Source organism: Salmo trutta, chromosome 5, assembly GCF_901001165.1.
Source record: "Salmo trutta chromosome 5, fSalTru1.1, whole genome shotgun sequence".
NCBI lineage: Eukaryota > Metazoa > Chordata > Actinopteri > Salmoniformes > Salmonidae > Salmo > Salmo trutta.
Window position 1 is genome coordinate 53526692 of NC_042961.1, and position 22996 is coordinate 53549687.

The 22996-nt window shown below is 45.2% G+C and overlaps 1 protein-coding gene across 1 annotated transcript in view; it reads left to right on the plus strand.

Moving 5' to 3' along the window:
- Window positions 1–22996, plus strand: part of LOC115194972 (phosphofurin acidic cluster sorting protein 1-like) — a 51908-nt gene that overhangs the window by 28062 nt on the left and 850 nt on the right. Inside the window, exon 2 of the mRNA XM_029754875.1 lies at window positions 22905–22992. Coding sequence (XP_029610735.1) covers window positions 22905–22992 — 88 coding nt within the window. The remainder of the gene's footprint in view (window positions 1–22904; window positions 22993–22996) is intronic.

The following is a 22996-nucleotide window of genomic DNA, read 5'->3' on the forward strand; positions in this document are numbered from 1 at the left end:
AAATACACATAAATATGGGTTTTATTTACGATGGTGTTTGTTCTTCACTGGTTGCCCTTTTCTTGTGGCAACAGGTCACAAATCTTGCTGCTGTGATGGCACACTGTGGTATTTCACCCAGTAGATATGGGAGTTTATCAAAATTGGGTTTGTTTTCAAGTTCTTTGTGGATCTGTGTAATCTGAGGGAAATATGTGTCTCTAATATGGTCATACATTTGGCAGGAGGTTAGGAAGTGCAGCTCAGTTTCCACCTCATTTTGTGGGCAGTGTGCACACAGCCTGTCTTCTGTTGAGAGCCAGGTCTCCCTCTCAGTTGTTGATGACTCTCTCTTTCATCCCCCCTCTCTGTTGTCTCTTCATTAGATCTCCAAACATTGACACGTATTTGAATTAAATTAATTGCCTTAATTTGAATGTATGTTTTTGCGCAATATTCCAAATTCCTGTATCGTTTCCATGAGCGTTTGTCTGCTTGTTCTCATGTTGTATTTTTGGTCTCGTCTCCTTTGCTCCTTCTCTGCTGTGTGTTAGCTAGCAAATAGAGAAGTTGCTGAAACTTGAAAGATAAAGATTAGCTGGATACTCACTAACACGTGGGCTTGTGCTTGAGAGATTGTTTTCAGACCTGTGTTAATGTTCTATAATGCCTAATACAATTATTAGTTGAATGTGCATTATGCATGGTTCTGGTTACATTTGTAACAAAAAAAGGTACGTTTTCATAGACTTGAAAGCCAAATCAGTGATTATTACAGATAAAGCAGGTTGAATTATTTTGATATAATAATACCATTTTTAGTGGGTCTTATGGTTGTGAAAGGTTTATATTTAGCTTAGTTATAAATTCATTAGATTATTCCTGACTCTTTGAAATGCAGTGTGTTGACCATTAATTGTACAACAAAGCTTATTGAGAGAATTGTATTTTTTAAAATGAGATATATATTGTGAATCGCCCATATGTCACGACTTCCGCCGAAGTCGGTCCCTCTCCTTGTTCGGGCGGCGTTCGGCGGTCGACGTCACCGGACTTCTAGCCATCGCCGATCCACCATTCATTTTCCATTTGTTTTGTCTTTGTTTTCTACACACCTGGTTTCATTCCCCAATTACATGTTCATGTATTTAACCCTTGGTTTCCCCCATGTTTGTCACGGCTATTATAAGGATCAGACCAAGATGCAGCGTTTTCGTAGTTCCACATCTTTATTTAATAGTGAAACGTGATGCAATATATAAATACTTAAACTAACCAGAAAACAACAAACCATGACGCAGAGAGGGAAAAAACACACTACTCAAAATATAATCACCCACAAGGACATGTGGGACAAACATCAACTTAAATATGGCCTCCAATTAGAGACAACGACAGCTGCGCACCACGACCAGCTACACCCACCTACTGACACCATAGAGATGATCTTTAGGCCATTTTGCTCTAGTTTTTATGGTGACGGTCTGTGAAGAGCACAGGAAGTGCTGGAGCAAGGGAGAAACCCATAGACACAATCACTAACACACACACACACACACACACACACACACACACACACACACACACACACACACACACACACACACACACACACACACACACACACACACACACACACACACACACACACACACACACACAGGCACTTATTTTGAGGAAGTGCATCTACACTGCCTTACGATTAACTATGAGTCAGAACACACACACACATACGCACATATGGTAAATACACATGAATACATATAATCTTTATCCCACTTTTTACCAATCTCTCCCCCTCCCCCTCTCTCAGACACACACTGAACCAGCTTTGGGCTTAAAGGGAATGCACTGATTGATAGCTAGTTCATACTTTCAGTCAGACACACATGATGCTTGGGAGAGAGAGAGAGACATAGCACTGCATGGCAAACAGACAGAGTATGGGAGAGCGAGATGGAGAGAGGAGAAGAGGTGAAGAGAGGAGAGGAGAGGGAGTGAGAGGTACAGTCTGAGGGGAGAGAATTAAGGAATGACAGCAGTGGAATGAAAAAGCCCTGACATAGAGGGAGGGAGAGAGGTAGGGAGGGAGGGAGAGAGGTAGGGAGGGAGGGAGGGAGGGAGGGAGGGAGGTAGGGAGGGAGAGAGAGAGGTAGGGAGGGAGGGAAATGAGACAGAGAGAGAAAGGGAAGAGCGGGAAGGAGAGGGAGACATTATTGTTTTCATTGGTCATGTTGCCGTGGGTGATAAGAATTGGGGAAATTAAGAAACATGAGCAGACAATGAGACCTAGCGAGACATTAGGACAAGGCACACAGTCTGTCCCGCTGTAGTCATAGATTGACAGCGCTAACACAGTCTGTCCCGCTGTAGTCATAGATTGACAGCTAACACAGTCTGTCCCGCTGTAGTCATAGATTGACAGCTAACACATTCTGTCACGCTGTAGTCATAGATTGACAGCGCTAACACAGTCTGTCCCGCTGTATTCATAGATTGACAGCTAACACAGTCTGTCCCGCTGTATTCATAGATTGACAGCTAACACAGTCTGTCACGCTGTAGTCATAGATTGACAGCTAACACAGTCTGTCACACTGTAGTCATAGATTGACAGCGCTAACACAGTCTGTCACGCTGTAGTCATAGATTGACAGCTAACACAGTCTGTCACGCTGTAGTCATAGATTGACAGCTAACACAGTCTGTCACGCTGTAGTCATAACACAGTCTGTCACGCTGTAGTCATAGATTGACAGCTAACACAGTCTGTCACGCTGTAGTCATAGATTGACAGCTAACACAGTCTGTCACGCTGTAGTCATAGATTGACAGCTAACACAGTCTGTCACGCTGTAGTCATAGATTGACAGCTAACACAGTCTGTCACGCTGTAGTCATAGATTGACAGCTAACACAGTCTGTCACGCTGTAGTCATAGATTGACAGCTAACACAGTCTGTCACACTGTAGTCATAGATTGACAGCTAACACAGTCTGTCACGCTGTAGTCATAGATTGACAGCTAACACAGTCTGTCACGCTGTAGTCATAGATTGACAGCTAACACAGTCTGTCACGCTGTAGTCATAGATTGACAGCTAACACAGTCTGTCACACACGCAAACCACGGAGAAGCGAAAAGCCACAGAGGAGGAGAGACTGGTAGATCAAACTCTGGCTTCATTTGGCGCCTAATCTCCCTTGGCGGAGCATTCTAGAATGTCTCTTCATCATAGAATAGAATATCTATGGCTGGATAGTATACCAAAGACCATCCACCAGCTAATTGAATGATAGTTAAAAGTGAAAGTAATAACCCATAGTCATGCATTGCAGTCAAAGCACTCTGCAAAAATCATAATGGTTGTAACAAGACAATTAGGATGACGATTAGGATGACAATTAGGATGACGATTAGGATGACGATTAGGATGAGAGAGAGGAAGATACTTTCCCAGAATGACGTCAGAGACATTTTCATCACATTCTGATTTGGGGATTATTTGACTTTTATTTGGGCTGTGGCTGGACCTTGTAAGGATTTGATAACATCAGTTTGCTAGTACAGACGGATGGGCAGACAGAAAGACAGACAGACAGACAGAACAAGAACATGCATTCACTCAGCATTACATTTTCAGAAGCGTTGTGGTCATTTTAGGGGAACTGGTGTGGTATATACAGTACAGCTGATGTAAAGGACCTCACAGTTAGTCACTGCCAGACATGGAGAGAGACAGACGGAGGGAGGGGTGGGCAGAGACACAAGAGACAGACAGACAGTGACAATAGACAGGCAGAAATGCAGACGGCCCAGACTGTGTCCCTCCGTCAAGGCCCCCATGTCGTTGCTGAGATGGCATGTGAGTTTCGCACCCTCGCCGCTGAGAGCGGCTGGAATGAGGAGGCCCTTCAGGGAGCATTCCAGAACGCGCTCGCGGAGACCCTCAAGGACGAGTTGGTGTCCAGGGATGAGCCTGATGGACTTGATGAACTCATCTCTGTCGCTATCCGCATCGACAACTGTCTCCGTGAGCGTCGGAGGGAGAGGTTAGGTATGGTTGCATGCCCCATAACATCTGCTCCAGTGCCTTGTCCTCCTTCTCCGACTGCATCCCATCCCAAGGCTCTTCCAGATCCTGAACCCATGCAGCTCGGGCGGGCCCGTCTCTCTCCAGGGGAGACGCAACGACGAATCAGTGCTAGGAGCTGCCTATACTGTGGCCAGGTTGGCCACTTTGTCTCCACTTGTTCCCTGCGTCCAGCAAAAGAGGGGGCTCGGCAGTAGTGGGGGATATACTGTTGAGCCAAATCACCTGCCCATTTTCCCCCAGACCCCTGCTTGAAGGCAACCTTGTGTGGCAGAGCCAGACTTTTCCTCTGTCTGTTCTCATCGATTCGGGCGCCGACGAGAGCTTCCTGGACCAAGGTGTCATTACCCAGTTGGGCCTGGACACTGTCCCACTCGATTCACCCCTCGATGCCAACGCTCCTCGCCCGTGTCTGTGAGAGAACCGTCCCTGTCATCCTGCGTCTCTCTCTGGAAATAACCAGGATAAGATCAGTTTCCACATAATCGACTGTCCTTACACTCCCCTGGTTCTTGGCCATCCATGGTTAAAGCTACACAACCCACAGATTGACTGGACTGCTGGAAAGGTAACCACTTAGAGTTCATTTTGTCACTCTAATTGTCTACATTCTGCCCTTGCCCCTGCCTTGTCTGTGCCACAGTTCATTCCAGAACCTCCGAACCTGTCATCAGTTCCTCCCGAGTATCACGATCTAGCTCCTCCCGAGTATCACGATCTAGCTCCTGTGTTCAGCAAGCATCACGCCCGGTCGCTGTCGCCTCATCGGCCGTACAACTGCGCCATTGACCTCCAGCCTGGAGTTCCTCTCCCCAGTAGCCGGTTGTTTAACCTCTGTCGCCCCGAGCAAGAGGCTATGGAGAGATATATCCAGGATTCTCTGGCTGCAGGACTTATCAAGTCATCTTTCTCCCCGGTGGGTGCTGGGTTTTTCTTTGTGAAGAAGAAGGATGGGTCACTGAGGCCGTGCATAGACTTCCGTGGGCTGAATAATATCAAAGTAAAGAACAAGTACCCCTTGCCACTCATCGGCTCTGCGTTTGCCCCCCTCCATGGTGTCACGGTGTTTACCAAACTCGACCTCTGGAATGCCTACCACCTTGTTCACATAAGAGAGGGGGACTGGAAGACTGTGTTCAACACCCCACTGGGTCACTTTGAGTATTTGGTCATGCCTTTTGGTCTTACTAACGCCCCTACTGTTTTCCAGAACCTAGTCAATGATGTGCTTAGGGATGTGATTGGACGCTTCATTTTTGTCTATTTAGATGACATCCTGATTTTCCCAAGGACTCTGAGGCTCACCAGAAACACATTCGCCAAGTACTTCAACGGCTGTTGGAGAATAAGCTTTTTGTTAAAGCTGAAGAATGTGAGTTCCATGCTGCCTCAGTGTCTTTCCTGGGTTATATTATTGCACAGGGACAGTTATGTATGGACCCCGCCAAGGTCATGGCAGTCACAGAGTGTCCTGCGCCCTCCAACCTGAAACAGCTACAGCGTTTCCTGGGGTTTGCAAATTTTTACAGACGTTTCATCCGCAACTACAGCCGTCTGGCAGCACCTCTCACCAATCTCACCTCCACCGAAGGTCCACCCATGTGTATTGTTTTCCCATAAGCTCTCACCTGCAGAGAGGAATTTTGACATTGGAAACCGGGAACTCCTGGCAGTTAAGCTGGCTCTTGAGGAATGGCGTCACTAGCTGGAGGGCTCTGTACCCCTCTTCATCGTGTGGACTGACCATTAAAAACCTGTCCTACCTCCAACCGTCTGAACTCCTGGCAAGCCAGGTGGGCCTTGTTCTTCGGTAGATTCAATTTCAGTCACTTATCGCCCTGGTTCGAAGATGCGCTCTCTCGCCAGTTCACCACCAACAACACGGGTACCGAGCCAGAAGCCATTGTGCCATCCACCTGCATCATTGCCACCGTCGCCTGGGAGATCGAGTCCTGTATCCTCCAGGCTCAGCAGAACCAGCCTGACCCGGGTAACGGTCCTAGTAATGTTCTATTTGTTCCAGATTGTGTTTGCTCTGATGTTCTTCAGTGGGGCCATTCTACCCACCTCACCTGTCACCCTGGTATAAACCAGACCCTCGCCTTCCTGTGCCAACCCAGCACTTTTAGTGGCCCTCCATGGAGAGAGATGTGTGGGAGTTTGTCTCAGCCTGTTTGGTTTGTGCCCGGAACAAAACCTCCACTAAACCCACTTCCGGTCTGCTTCGCCCTCTTCCCATACCCAGTTACCCCTGGTCACACATAGCTCTGGACTTCGTCACTTGCCTTCCCCATCTAACAGTAACTCCGTCATCCTCACCATTATTGACAGGTTTTTCAAAATGGCTCACATCATTCCCCTCTCCTAGCTCCCGTCCTCCAGGAAGACTGCGGGCTTGTTAGTATCCCATGTGTTTCATCTGCATGGCATTCCCACTGAAATCATTTCCGACAGAGGACCCCAGTTTACCTCCCAGGTATGGAGACCCTTCCGTTCAGCTCTTGGTATCAATGTCAGGCTTTCTTCTGGATCCCCAGATCAACGGCCAGACCGAACGGGCCAACCAAGAGATGGAGACTGCCCTACGCTGCGTGACTTCTGCTAACCCTTCCTTCTGGAGCGCTCAGCTACCGTGGGTTGAATATGCCCACAACACCCTCACCAACGCCTCATCAGGCATGTCACCCTTCGAGTGCGCTCTGGGTTACCAACCCCCCCTTGTTCCTCGCCCAGGAGGTTGAGGTTGCGGTTCCCTCTGTCCAGGAACATCTGCGCCGTTGTCACCGTACCTGGAGGAAGACCGGGCTGCCCTTTTCGTGCCTCTGACAGGACCCAGTCCCAAGCCAACTGTCGCTGGGCCTCAGCTCCAGTCTACACCCCAGGTCAAAAGGTATGCCTCTCATCGAAGGCCCTGCCATTGAAGGTGACATCGAAGAAACTTTCCCCCCGATTCATTGGTCCCTTTGAAAAATGACCGTGTCATTAATTTCTCTGCTGTGTGCCTGAAACTACCAGCCTCTCTTAGGATCCATCCTACCTTCCATGTATCCCTGATTCAACCTGTCTGCTCCAGTCCCCCGTCTCCTCCTGTAGCGGCTCCTCCACCCCCTCGACTCATCGATGACCATCCTGCCTAAACCATCCGCCAACTTTTGGATATACGCCGTCGGGGTCGCGGCTGGCAGTACCTGGTGGACTGGGAAGGATACGGGCCTGAGGAGCGCTGCTGGGTGCCCCGCCTTCACATCCTGGACCCCTCCCTCTTTCTATACCTCACACCCAGATAAGTCTGGTTCGGGCGCCAAGTGGCGGGGGGGTACTGTTACATCTGCTCCTGCCACGCCCTCTACTGCTCATCCTGTGTCTCCTTGACTTGCCGCCACTCCCCCAGTACTCTCTCCATCTCTCTGTGTGTGTGTGTGATTGTGTGGGCGGAGACAGGTGTGCTGGAGTCAGAGCAGATCACCACCAGCTGCAACCTGTTCCATAATCAAGACCTCTACAAATACTCCGCCCTGCCACTTCCCCGCTGCCAGATCGTAATCTCTGCTCAGTCAGTCCATGTTTCTAGCAGTTTGTTCCTGTTGTGCCTGTTTTCCTAGCCTGATGCTGTTTTCCTCTCTGCTACAGTTCCGACCACTCTGACTCTAGTCCCTGTCTCCAGTTCCACGTCTTGTCATCCTGCGACTCTGTCCTGGATTCCCCACTCTACCACTCCCTTGGATTCTCCTACTGACCTGCTTACCCTGTCCCAACCCCTCTCACTCCAGCCTAAGCCTCCGCACATGGTTTCCTGCAACCCACCCAAGCTTCCCCTGCCTGCACTCCATCTTACCCCTGTGTTTCAATAAATACCTTGGTTACTTCATCCTTGTCTCCTCGTCTGAGTCTGAGTCTGCTCTTGGGTTCCCTTGTTCCACTCCGCGTAACACACCTGAGTTTGGACTCAGTAGTGTGACAGTGTCTCTCATTTAGCTGATGAGAATCAACTTTGGTCAGATCGATACTGCCTGTATTAAAAACTGCTGGATTAGTGTCCTGTTGTTCTCTATCTCTCTTTCTCTCCATCTCTCTGTATGTCTCTCTCTCCATCTCTCTGTTTGCCTGTCTCTCTCTCCATCTCTCTGTATGTCTGTCTCTGTATGTCTGTCTTTCTCTCCAATATATGCAAATTAATATTAATACCATTTAAAAGTAGATGTTTTTTGCATTGGATATATTTACCATATCATATGGAGACAGAAACATACATATTTTACCTCATCATAAGTAGACATAATTGCAAATGATTAAATCCTTCCAATAGAAAAAAAATAACAATTTAGTTACGAATTGAACTTTAATTAAATGAGTTGACTCTTCACATGGGATGATTTCACTGAACAACAAAAGAAAGGGAATATTGAATGATCCCCCAATGATCCATCGCATCTCCCAAAAACGTTTTCAACATACATCTGTAAAATGATAGTGTAGAAACTAAAGCTTTGGTTGTCTTCCTCTCAGGCTTCCATGTCTTCTCCCTGGACCTCCTCAATGTCCACCTCTTAAACATCAGACTCTGAGGCCTCATCTTCACTGTCACTTTCCAACCTTGTTGAGGATGACTCGTTGTCAGGCTCAAAAAGCCTCAAATTTGCTCGGATGGCCACCAATTTTTCAATCCTTGTGTTGGTCAGCCTGTTGCGTGCTTTGGTGTGTGTGTTCCCAAACAAGGAACAGTTGCGCTCTGAGGCGGCTGATGTTGGTGGGATATGGAGGATGATGGAGGCAACAGGGGAAAGAGCCTCAGATCCACAAAGTCCCTTCCACCAGGTGGCTGATGAGATATATTGGCACAACATATTGCATCTCCATCCAAAAGCCTTTGCTTGAAAGTGTACTTCGCCAGACTGCCAAGAACCTTGCCCTCATCCAGGCCAAGGTGGCGAGACACGGAAGTGATGACACCATAGGCCTTGTTGATCTCTGCACCAGACAAGATGCTCTTGCCAGCATACTTGGGGTCCAACATGTACACTGCGGTGTGTATGGGCTTCAGGCAGAAGTCTTCACACTTTTAAATGTCTTTCAGAACTGCAGTTTCCTCTGTTTGGAGCAACAGTGAAGTGGGAAGGGCAGTACGGATTTCTTCTCTTACATCTGCAAGCAGAGTGAACATCAGACAGGATGGCATTGTCTCCCTTAATCTGTGCAATGGCTACTGCTATAGGTTTCAGGCTGCTTACCACTCTCTCCCAAAATACATCATCCAGGAGGATCCTCTTGATGGGGCTGTCCATATCGGCAGACTGTGATATGGCCATTTCTTGGAGAGACTCCTTCCCCTCCAGGAGACTGTTAAACATGATAACAACACCACCCCAACGGGTGTTGCTGGGCAGCTTCAATGTGGTGCTCTTATTCTTCTCACTTTGCTTGGTGAGGTAGATTGCTGCTATAACTTGATGACCCTTCACATAGCTAACCATTTCCTTGGCTCTCTTGTAGAGTGTATTCATTTTTTTAGTGCCATGATGTCCTTGAGGAGCAGATCCAGTGCATGAGCAGCACAGCCAATGGGTGTGATGTGAGGGTAGGACTCCTCCACTTTAGACCAAGCAGCCTTCATGTTCGCAGCATTGTCTGTCACCAGTGCAAATACCTTCTGTGGTCCAAGGTCATTGATTACTGCCTTCAGCTCATCTGGAATGTAGAGACCGGTGTGTCTGTTGTCCCTTGTGTCTGTGCTCTTGTAGAATACTGGTTGAGGGGTGGAGATGATGTAGTTAATTATTCCTTGCCCACGAACATTCAACACCCATCAGAGATGATTGCAATACAGTCTGCTTTCTCTATGATTTGCTTGACCTTCACATGAACTATGTTGAATTCTGCATCCAGCAAATGAGTAGATAAAGCGTGTCTGGTTGGAGGGGTGTATGCTGGGTGAAGAACATTCAGAAATCTCTTCCAACACACGTTGCCTGTGAGCATCAGAGGTGAACCAGTTGCATACGCAGCTTGAGCAAGACATTCATCAGCATTTCTCTGACTACGTTCCTCCATTCAGTCAAAAAAACTTCTGATTCCAGGAGGACCATGAGCTGTTGCTATCGATAAGGTGTCTGATTCATCATTTTCACCTCAAATAGAAATAGAGGGACTTTTGTCAGAGGTTGCTTGTTGTGAGCGCTGAGGGAACTTTATGCACTTGGCCAGATGATTCTGCATCTTTGTTCACATATGATTTGGCACAGTAGTTGCAAATGTACACAGCTTTTCCTTCTACATTAGCTGCAGTGAAATCTCCACACATCAGAAAGTGCCTGTGGCATTTTCCTGTAAAGATTAGGGGAAAAAAAATAAAAATAACCCAAATACAATTCCATGTACAGATAAATAGTTAAGCAGTTAGATTGAACAACTCCTTTGTAAGATACATGTTTTAAAATGAAACACGTATGGAAACAGGTCAATTAACAGTCCCCAGTTAGCAGGCTCAAGCAAGCTAAAACCCACAAGGTAGCAAAAACTAACTAGCAGAAATTGTTAACCAGTTAGAAATGATTTAAACACTGCTGTAGGCTACTATTTACTAGTTAACAAAAAATCATGTCATAATATATTCACACAGTATTGTAATCAAAACTTACCAGAAAGCATGTAGTCCTTGGCTCAGACAGTGTATTAGTGTGGGCTCAATAGCATCTCATTAGTGTGCAAGATCTTGAGAATCAGCTGTACATGTGATGGAAGAATGCACTGTGCATGCAGAGGGTTGTAATTCCATTGAATTGGGGATAGTTTAACCAAAATATGCCACAAGACCTAGAATTGCCTTATGTGTATCCCACAAAAAAGGTTCACTGTTATAAGCTAACTTTTTTGATTGAATTTACGCAAATTTCCCCAAATTCCCGGGCTTAACTTCCCATGAAAAATGTCCGGAAATTTCCAGGAAAGTGTCCGACCCTTTGCAACCTTATCCCTGTCTCTCTCTTCCTGTCTCTCTCTTCCTGTCTCCCTCCCTGTGTCTCCCTGTCTCTCCCTGTCTCTCTCACTGTCTCTCTCTGTGTCTCCCTGTCTCTCTCTCTCTCTCTCTCTCTCTCTCTCCCTGTGTCTCCCTGTCTCTCTCCGTCTCTTTCTCCCTGTCTCTCTCTCCATGTCTCTCACCCTCTCTCTCTCCTGTCTCTCTCTCTGTCTCTATCCCCCTCTCTCTGTCTCTCTCCCTGTCTCTCACTCTCTCACCCTCTCTCCCTCTGTCTCACTCTCTGTCTCTACCTGTCTCTCTCTTTCTCTCTCCCTCTCCAGTGTATTTCTTAATCTCTCCCTGTCTCTGTCTCTCTCTCTCTGTGTATGTCTGTCTGTCTCTCTCTGTATGTCTGTCTCTCTCTGTATGTCTGTCTCTCACCCTCTCTCTACCTGTCTCCCTCTTTCTCTCTCCCTCTCCCAGTGTATCTCTTAATCTCTCCCTGTCTCTCTCTCTCTCTCTCTCTCTCTCCATCTCTCTGGCACTACAGGGGCTAACAGGGCTAACAGAGTCACAACCCAGTCTGGGTGCAGTCAAGTGTACATGCATACTGATTAGCACCACTGTAATTATCTGGAGTGTGTGTTTGTGTGTGTGTGTGTCATTTTTTCTATGTGTGACCTTGTCTTTAGTTGATCTGCCTTCCCCTGTCTATGATGAGGCCATCAGTGTGTGAGGTCATGTCTTGTGTTTCTCTATTAGATGATGCGTGCCGCTGTGTGTGTTCATTTATTGGCTTGCAGCAGTCCATGTGAAGCGGACGGGAAACAGACACTATCTCTCCGTATTCGTCCTGCCATAATCTATGATGTGTTTTGCAGGTGTTAGACAAACAATGATAAGATCCCAATCGCCAGGGCCAGCCCATCTCCCCAGCCCGTCTGCTGCTAGGCTAACCGCTAGCACTGCTAATCTCTTGATGCTCTGATAAAAGCAGAACTGCCCAATCACCTTAGTCTGTCTGGCCCGAAAATAAAAAGGTGAAATGAAGTGTCCTTTTTTTAAAGACACTTTTTGGAGTGCCGCCGTTTCCCAATGTTTCTTGAACTTGGGATTTCATTTGAAGTTATTGTCATATATGGCAGAGCACCCAGCTATTAAAGCATGATAACCCGCCTGTTACCCACTCCACTGCTAATGCTACATCAGCAACATTCACTATGAGATGTATAATGGATTATAAATGCATTTTAGAGCATTTGTGTGTTATTGGTTGGTAAAGGGAGCTGTGAAGTGTTATGAAAGCTTATAGCTGTGTTATGAAAGCTTATAGCTGTGTTATGAATGCTTATAGCTGTGTTATGAAAGCTTACAGCTGTGTTATGAAAGCTTACAGCTGTGTTATGAAAGCTTACAGCTGTGTTATGAAAGCTTATAGCTGTCTTATGAAAGCTTATAGCTGTCTTATGAATGCTTATAGCTGTGTTATGAAAGCTTACAGCTGTGTTATGAAAGCTTACAGCTGTGTTATGAAAGCTTACAGCTGTGTTATGAAAGCGTATAGCTGTGTTATGAAAGCTTATAGCTGTGTTATGAAAGTTTATAGCTGTGTTATGAAAGCGGATAGCTGTGTTGTGAAATCTTATAGCTGTGCATTGGTCGCTTTAGAGTTCATAAATCTGCATTTTGAAACAAAAACCATCAACAAATGTCACCTGCGTTTTATATTAAAAGTCAACAGTGTTGTTTTGCTTCAATAGAGTGATCAGGGGTGTGCAATTACAGTTACCTTCTCTGAAAATACATTAGTGCATTCAGTAGAAAATAGCTTAATGTTAATCAGATGACAACAGAAACAGCTATTTGGCTGGCAGCCACACAACTAAATGAGCTTACAATGAAAAGGCTAAGTATTTTTTGCAAAAACATATGCATGGCCATCATATTTTGAATGTTTATCATAGCCAGCTACATTTAATAATGTTTTGCATGAAGTTGCATTTTACCAGAGAAAAGTAGCTCCACATCAGTCAGAGCGCTGGTTGCTGATAGAATGGCTGTTGGTGAATTCTCAACCGAGTGGAGAAGTGCAGCTGAAGCACAAAGTTAGTCTGATGCTGAGCAGGAATTACACTAAGAAGAATTTTAGATCTGGGTTTACAAAACGCAGCAAGATATTTATTTCAGTCTGCGTCGGTCGATCTTAACACAACCCAATGATAACTGTTGATCTTAACACAACCCAATGATAACTGTTGATCTTAACACAACCCAATGATAACTGTCGATCTTAACACAACCCAATGATAACTGTTGATCTTAACACAACCCAATGATAACTGTTGATCTTAACACAACCCAATGATAACTGTTGATCTTAACACAACCCAATGATAACTGTCGATCTTAACACAACCCAATGATAACTGTCGATCTTAACACAACCCAATGATAACTGTCGATCTTAACACAACCCAATGATAACTGTTGATCTTAACACAACCCAATGATTACTGTTGATCTTAACACAACCCAATGATAACTGTTGATCTTAACACAACCCAATGATAACTGTCGATCTTAACACAACCCATCGATAACTGTCGATCTTAACACAGCCCATTGATAACTGTCGATCTTAACACAACCCATTGATAACTGTCGATCTTAACACAACCCATTGATGACTCCTTGCTGTCCCCAGTCCACCTGGCCATGCTGCTGCTCCAGTTTCAACTGTTCTGCCTGCGGCTACGGAACCCTGACCTGTTCACCGGACGTGCTTGTTGCACCCTCGACAACTACAATGATTATTATTATTTGACCATGCTGGTCATTTATGAACATTTTACCATCTTGACCATGTTCTGTTATAATATCCACCCGGCACAGCCAGAAGAGGACTGGCCACCCCTCATAGCCTGGTTCCTCTCTAGGTTTCTTCCTAGGTTTTTGGCCTTTCTAGGGAGTTTTTCCTAGGGAGTTTTTCCTAGCCACCGTGCTTCTTTCACATGCATTGCTTGCTGTTTGGGGTTTTAGGCTGGGTTTCTGTACAGCACTTTGAGATTTCAGCTGATATACGAAGGGCTATATAAATAAATTTGATTTTGATTTGATTTGATAACTGTCGATCTTAACACAACCCATTGATAACTGTCGATCTTAACACAACCCAATGATAACTGTTGATCTTAACACAACCCATTGATAAGTGTCTGCGTCGGTCTCTTCTCAACCATAACATAACTGGGGCAGGTGCAATTATTATATCATCGTGTAACAGACAATTATGGACAATAACCATGAACTAATAGTCATTATAATCGTCTTAATAAATGTTCATTTTCAGGACAAGGGGGATTCAACTTTATAGATATCATTTACCCAATAGCAGTTTTCAATTTTTACATGAAGTGGGCAAAGTTGATGGTCATTTTATGAGCAGAACGGCACCGTTGAGAGGAGAAACTTCATTTCCAAACGTTTGAAGTGGTCAGAACCATTCGTTTTTGAGACAGGTGTCAACAGAGCTGTGTTGTTTACATTAGGTTTGTCCGAGCTGTGTTTACATTAGGTTTATCAGAGCTGTGTTGTTTACATTAGGTCTGTCAGAGCTGTGTTGTTTACATTAGGTTTATCAGAGCTGTGTTGTTTACATTAGGTCTGTCAGAGCTGTGTTGTTTACATTAGGTTTGTCTGAGCTGTGTTGTTTACATTAGGTTTGTCAGAGCTGTGTTGTTACATTAGGTTTGTCTGAGCTGTGTTGTTTACATTAGGTTAGTCTGAGCTGTGTTGTTTACATTAGGTTTGTCAGAGCTGTGTTTACATTAGGTTTATCAGAGCTGTGTTGTTTACATTAGGTTTGTCAGAGCTGTGTTGTTTACATTAGGTTTGTCAGAGCTGTGTTGTTTACATTAGGTTAGTCAGAGCTGTGTTGTTTACATTATGTTTATCAGAACTGTGTTGTTTACATTAGGTTTGTCAGAGCTGTGTTGTTTACGTTAGGTTTGTCAGAGCTGTGCTGTTTACATTAGGTTTGTCAAAGCTGTGTTGTTTACATTCGTTTTGTCAGAACTGTGTTGTTTACGTTAGGTTTGTCAGAGCTGTGTTGTTTACATTAGGTTTTTCAGAGCTGTGTTGTTTACATTAGGTTTTGTCAGAACTGTGTTGTTTACATTAGGTTTGGCAGAGCTGTATTGTTTACATTAGGTTTGTAAGAGCTGTGTTGTTTACATTAGGTTTGTCAGAGCTCATTTTCTGAGATGCATTATGATGCATTATGCACTTTTTCAACAAAAATGACAATTATGACAATAACTGTGTCCATGTGCATGATAATTAATCGTTACCCAAAATTCCACAATCGTCACAGCACTAAACATAACCAACGATGACGCCTGGTCAATTCTGACACCAAACCGGGGATTTTACTTCAGCTGAGCTTTATATTTGACAAATTCCAGAATCCATGAGAACTGTACTGTACTGTACTGTACTGTACTGTACTGTACTGTACTGTACTGTACTGTACTGTACTGTACTGTACTGTACTGTACTGTACTGGTATTAAATATGTAATCTGCTGTGTTCCTACAGGACAACACTACATTGGGTTAGACTGACGTTTCTACTGTATTAATACAGTGTTTTTCCCTTGATACATGCAGTCGTTAGACTTTAACAGTTCTATTTTAAAACTCTTGTCAGTTTCCCTTCAAAATGGCTCAGAACCTGGGCCATATTTGATGTCGTTTAATGTCGCCCACCCTCCTCCTCCCTCCTCTCGTTCCATGGCTATCACCTCACACCCATTGAAGAAGCCTTACTGTGTGGTGCGTGTGTGTGTAGATTTGTGTGTGAAAGGATGGTGGTGGCGGGGACTGATAGCTTGAATCCTGACATGGTGCCCTTTTCAGTTTTCAAATCCCCCAAGAGGCTTATGGGTAGGCTCAACCACCTTTTGGACTCCACACTGAAGGAACCAGGCAACGGTACACCAATCCCCCAGCACACGGCCAGAGTCTGAGGTCAGAGGACTGAAGGAGGGTTAGTGGGTTTGAAGCCCGGACTGTAACAATTAAACCGTGGGCTTGTCTTTCCCCCTGACTGTTGAGGACAATAGGTGTTCGGATGTGTTCCAAACGGTACCATATTACCTATATATAGAGGACAGACAGAGAGAGGGAGGGAGGGAGGGGGCTTTCTGAAGGTCAGGCAGAATGATTGAGAACATGCACAGGAGGGAAGTGGAAACGTGGGAAGGTATGTGTGTGTCGTGTATGAAACAGATGACACAGCAAGGTCATGTTCCATGGTCGTCTCTGTTACCAAGGGAACCATATTGCACTTGCCTCTGAAAGCCACAATCAAGAATTTAAACCTCCAATAGCCTGTGTGTGTGTGTGTGTGTGTGTGTGTGTGTGTGTGTGTGTGTGTCATTTCACAGTTTCTTCCATATTTATTCCCTTCTCTACTATGTTCACAAGCCCCATTTCACTCCGGCACTATTTCAAATTGATCTGTGCTTCATACGTCAAAATAGGGGATTTATGTTGTTGCAGACAGATGCCTAAGACTTTAGAATACTTATCAGTGAGAGAAGAGATTAGATTAGCATTTATTTAGATGTACATTTAGATTCATTTTAGCATTCATTTCGCTGTACATTTAGAATTCATTTAGCATTAATTTATCTGTACATTTAGAATTCATTTAGCATTAATTTATCTGTACATTTAGAATTCATTTAGTGTTAATGTCACGTCCTGACCATAGAGAGCTCTTATTTTCTATGGTAGAGTAGGTCAGGGCGTGACTGGGGGGGGTTTATCTAGTTTATTTAGTTCTATGTTGTTTTGGCTCTAGTTTCTTTTTTCTATGTTGGGATTTTTGTATGATCCCCAATTAGAGGCAGCTGGTCATCGTTGTCTCTAATTGGGGATCATATTTAAGTAGTTGTTTTTCCCACCTGTGTTTGTGGGAGATTATTTTGAGTTAGTGCATGTTGCACCTCTTTCGTCACGGTTTGTGTTTTGTTTGTAGTTTATTGTTGGTTTTGCGAAGTTTCACATTAAAATAAAAGATGTGGAACGATACCCACGCTGCGCTTTGGTCTCCTTCCTACGACAAATGTGACAGTTAATTTAGCTGTACATTTAGCATTAATTTAGCTGTACATTTAGTGTTAATTTAGCTGCACATTTAGCATTAATTTAGCTGTACATTTAGTGTTAATTTAGCTGCACATTTAGCATTAATTTAGCTGTACATTTAGTGTTAACTTAGCTGTACATTTAGCATTCATTTAGCTGTACATTTAGAATTAATTTAGTGTTCATTTAGCTGTTTAAAACACTGGTATTTTCTGTGGTATTTCAAGAGGCAAGTGGCTAAAATTCATGGCACACGCATGCATGTATGCGCACACACACACACACACAGACACACACACACACAAGAAGAGAACCATTTATGAGAACAGGGATCCTTTGTGTTTTACAAGTCAGTCTGATTCGAGTGTCAGGAGACAGGGAGGGGAGTGGGAAAGAGCGAGAGAGGCAGATGGAGAGGGGGAGAAGGAGAGTGAGAGAGGGGGAAGAGAGAGAGGGGGAGTGAGATTGGGAGTGAGAGAGAGAGAGAAGGGAAAGAGAGCGAGTGAGATGGGAAAGAGAGCGGGGGAGAAAGAGAGTTGATAGCTGGGGTATGCTATCAGTGAGTGATGTCTCTCTAAGGTAGAAGCCTCATATACAGACAGACAGTCGATAAGAGAGGCAGAGTCTCACGCTAGGAGAGAGCAGGAGAGAGCTGTCGTAGTAAAGATTAGGCATACAGGGCCTGTATTCACAAAGCGTCTCAGAGTAGGACCGCTGATCTAGGATCAGTTATCGTTTTAAATCATAATTAGTATTATTATATGGACAGAGGGGGACCTGATCCGAGATCAGCACTCCTACTCGGAGACACTGTGAATATGGGCCTCCATACCAGATACTTTATTGTGAATTTGGCTCATGACTGTGGACTGTCTGTAATTCAAATTGACGTGATGGAGGTTTTTTGGTATGCTCACTTTGTAATTTCATGGACATTTTTGATGATACTCTATGTCATAAAGTGGTTATGATTATACCCTTTAATCACGGTAGCCTGGTGGCTAGAGCGTTGGGCCAGTAACTGAAAAGTTGCTAGATTGAATCCCCGAGCTGACATGGTGAAAATCTGTCGTTCTGCCTCTGAACAAGGCAGTTAACCCACCGTTCCTAGACCGTCACTGTAAATCAGAATATGTTCCTAACTGACTTGCCTAGTTAAACAAAGATAGAATAGAAATATTTGGTCATAGTTCATCATGAATATTAACAGGAAGTAAGTAGGATGTCCTTGATAAACTACCATGTCAGCTTTCTTGATTCATCCTCATTTTATTTAATAAAGGTTAAATAAATCAATGGAATGATGTAATAGCACACTGATCATCAACCCTCAGACAGTCTGGTGTTTTAATGTCCTGGTTCTTCTGTTTTACACATGCCTGTCTTTCTTCTGTAACCATACCTCAACTTCCAGTCCATGGCAGCATTCTAACTATACTCAACTTCCTGTCCATATCAGCATTCTAACTATCCTCAACTTCCTGTCCATGGCAGCATTCTAACTATCCTCAACTTCCTGTCCATGGCAGTATTCTAACTATCCTCAACTTCCTGTCCATGGCAGTATTCTAACCATACCTCAACTTCCTGTCCATGGCAGCATTCTAACTATACTCAACTTCCTGTCCATGGCAGTATTCTAACCATACCTCAACTTCCTGTCCATGGCAGCATTCTAACTATACTCAACTTCCTGTCCATATCAGCATTCTAACTATCCTCAACTTCCTGTCCATGGCAGTATTCTAACCATACCTCAACTTCCTGTCCATGGCAGCATTCTAACTATCTTCAACTTCCTGTCCATGGCAGCATTCTAACCATACCTCAACTTCCTGTCCATATCAGCATTCTAACTATCCTCAACTTCCTGTCCATGGCAGCATTCTAACCATACCTCAACTTCCTGTCCATATCAGCATTCTAACTATCCTCAACTTCCTGTCCATGGCAGCATTCTAACCATACCTCAACTTCCTGTACATATCAGCATTCTAACTATCCTCAACTTCCTGTCCATGGCAGCATTCTAACCATACCTCAACTTCCTGTCCATGGCAGCATTCTAACCATACCTCAACTTCCTGTCCATGGCAGCATTCTAACTATCCTCAACTTCCTGTCCATGGCAGCATTCTAACTATCCTCAACCTCCTGTCCATATCAGCATTCTAACTATCCTCAACTTCCTGTCCATGGCAGCATTCTAACTATCCTCAACTTCCTGTCCATATCAGCATTCTAACTATCCTCAACTTCCTGTCCATGGCAGCATTCTAACTATCCTCAACCTCCTGTCCATATCCGCATTCTAACTATCCTCAACCTCCTGTCCATGGCAGCATTCTAACTATCCTCAACTTCCTGTCCATGGCAGCATTCTAACTATCCTCAACTTCCTGTCCATATCAGCATTTTAACTATCCTCAACCTCCTGTCCATATCAGTATTCTAACTATCCTCAACTTCCTGTCCATGGCAGCATTCTAACTATCCTCAACTTCCTGTCCATATCAGCATTCTAACTATCCTCAACTTCCTGTCCATGGCAGCATTCTAACCATACATCAACTTCCTGTCCATGGCAGCATTCTAACCATACCTCAACTTCCTGTCCATATCAGTATTCTAACTATCCTCAACCTCCTGTCCATATCAGCATTCTAACCATACATCAACCTCCTGTCCATATCAGTATTCTAACTATCCTCAACCTCCTGTCCATATCAGCATTCTAACTATCCTCAACCTCCTGTCCATATCAGTATTCTAACTATCCTCAACCTCCTGTCCATATCAGTATTCTAACTATCCTCAACCTCCTGTCCATATCAGTATTCTAACTATCCTCAACCTCCTGTCCATATCAGCATTCTAACTATCCTCAACCTCCTGTCCATATCAGCATTCTAACTATCCTCAACCTCCTGTCCATATCAGTATTCTAACTATCCTCAACCTCCTGTCCATATCAGTATTCTAACTATCCTCAACCTCCTGTCCATATCAGTACTCTAACTATCCTCAACCTCCTGTCCATATCAGTATTCTAACTATCCTCAACCTCCTGTCCATATCAGTATTCTAACTATCCTCAACCTCCTGTCCATATCAGCATTCTAACTATCCTCAACCTCCTGTCCATATCAGTATTCTAACTATCCTCAACCTCCTGTCCATATCAGTATTCTAACTATCCTCAACCTCCTGTCCATATCAGTATTCTAACTATCCTCAACCTCCTGTCCATATCAGCATTCTAACTATCCTCAACCTCCTGTCCATATCAGTATTCTAACTATCCTCAACCTCCTGTCCATATCAGCATTCTAACTATCCTCAACCTCCTGTCCATATCAGTATTCTAACTATCCTCAACCTCCTGTCCATATCAGTATTCTAACTATCCTCAACCTCCTGTCCATATCAGCATTCTAACTATCCTCAACCTCCTGTCCATATCAGCATTCTAACTATCCTCAACCTCCTGTCCATATCAGCATTCTAACTATCCTCAACCTCCTGTCCATATCAGTATTCTAACTATCCTCAACCTCCTGTCCATATCAGCATTCTAACTATCCTCAACCTCCTGTCCATATCAGCATTCTAACTATCCTCAACCTCCTGTCCATATCAGTATTCTAACTATCCTCAACCTCCTGTCCATATCAGCATTCTAACTATCCTCAACCACAACACAGTGTTTCTATGACCAGTCCCAAATCCATCCATACTCCCTACCTCCTATCCCCTATCCCCTACTTTCTATCCCCTACTTCCTATCCCCTACTCCCTATCCCCTACTCCCTGCTTCCTATCCCCTACCCCTTACTCCCTACTCCCTATCCCCTATCCTCTATCTACCCCCTTCTCCCTACACCCTACCCCTTACTCCCTATCCCTACTCCCTACCCCCTACTCCCTACCCCTTACTCCCTATCCTCTATCTACCCCCTTCTCCCTACACCCTACCCCTTACTCCCTATCCCCTACTCCCTATCCTCTATCTACTCCCTACTCCCTATCCCCTATCCTCTATCTACTCCCTACCCCCTTCTCCCTACCCCTTACTCCCTATCCCCTACTCCCTATCCTCTATCTACTCCCTACTCCCTATCCCCTATCCTCTGTCTACTCCCTACCCTCTTCTCCCTACCCCTTACTCCCTATCCCCTACTCCCTATCCTCTATCTACTCCCTACCCCCTACACTCTACCCCCTATCTCCTACCCCGTTCTCCGTACACCCTACCCCCTACAACTTACCCCCTACTCCCTACCCCCTACTTCGTAGACCATAGTCCCTACACCCTACTCCCTACCCCATACACCCTACCCCCTACTCCCTATCCCCTACCCCCTACTCCGTACACCCTACTCCCTTCATCCCTACCCTCTACATCCTACCCCCTACTCCCTAGTTGTATTAGATCTGAATGGTTAGGATCATTTCCACCTATCAGAGGGCAGATTGTAGCTCGTATTACCATGTACTTATCCAGTCCTAATTATAGCTGTCTTATATTTATCTGACTGACCCTTTCAGACCTACACAAAGTGACTAGAGGGTTGGGGTATGGCTCCACTAACTGGTTCTTTAGGACAATCATTACCCTGCTGTGTCCAGGCCACATTAACCCTGATGTCTGTCTGTCTGTCTGTCTGTCTGTCTGTCTGTCTGTCTGTCTGTCTGTCTGTCTGTCTGTCTGTCTGTCTGTCTGTCTGTCTGTCTGTCTGTCTTCTCCTCCTATCCCACTCTCACCCTCCCTCTTTCCATCTCTCTGTCCAGGCCAATTTTTTGTTTACGTTATGCCTCTGAGGCCCCGGAGGTGAATAATTCAACACACTGACCTTCTGGTTGGACTGTTCTGTTGTTGGGAGGAGGGGTGGAGGAGGAGGAGGAGGGGTGGTGGAGGAGGGGTGGAGGAGGAGGAGGGGTGGGGGAGGAGGAGGGGTGGAGGAGGAGGGGTGGGGGAGGGGGAGGGGGAGGAGGGGTGGGGGAGGAAGAGGAGGGGTGGGGGAGGAGGGGTGGGGGAGGAGTAGGAGGGGTGGAGGAGGAGGAGGAGGGGTGGAGGAGCAGCCAGGTGAGGGGAGGGGGCTGAGGGTAAGATGCGAGGGGAGGGGGGCTGAGGGTGAGGACTGAGTGTGAGTAGGGAGGGCTGAGGGGGAGTGGGGAGGGCTGAGGGGGAGTGGGAGGGCTGAGGGGGAGTGGGGAGGGCTGAGGGGGAGTGGGGAGGGCTGAGGGGGAGTGGGTGAGGTCTAGCCTCCATTTACAGTCTTTCCTGTAATATTTTGGAATATGCTGTGGTTGTGATGGATTCGTTTGATCGGTTTCCGGAAGCATCTTGATCAGCTGCAGAGCGTGTCTCTGAGGTGTTGACTTTCCTTTCTGAGTTTTTGTTCAGCTGTGACTTTAATAACAATTGGAAAAGCTAATGAAAGGTCCCTTCCTTCTCTGTAAAAATGGAGTAGCCAGTGACAGTGTACCCTATACCATAATGGTACATCTGACGTGATGTACCATGTACAGTCTCCTTGTGGAAATGCACAAGTCAGTGACAGTGTGTTCTGTACCATGGATTAACCTAGGATGCTGTTTGTACCTGTATCTCCCTCCTGTCTTCTCGGTGACGTGTTCAGTACCACATTGGTTAAGTGTTTAATCTAACGTTCCTATAATGTTGTTTGTACATGTTTCTCAGTGTCTCCCTCCTGTGTTCTCCAGGCTGTTCAACCTGACGCTGAAGAAGCTGATCATGTTGAAGGAGCTTGATAAAGACCTCACCTCCGTGGTCATCGCTGTCAAACTACAAGTAC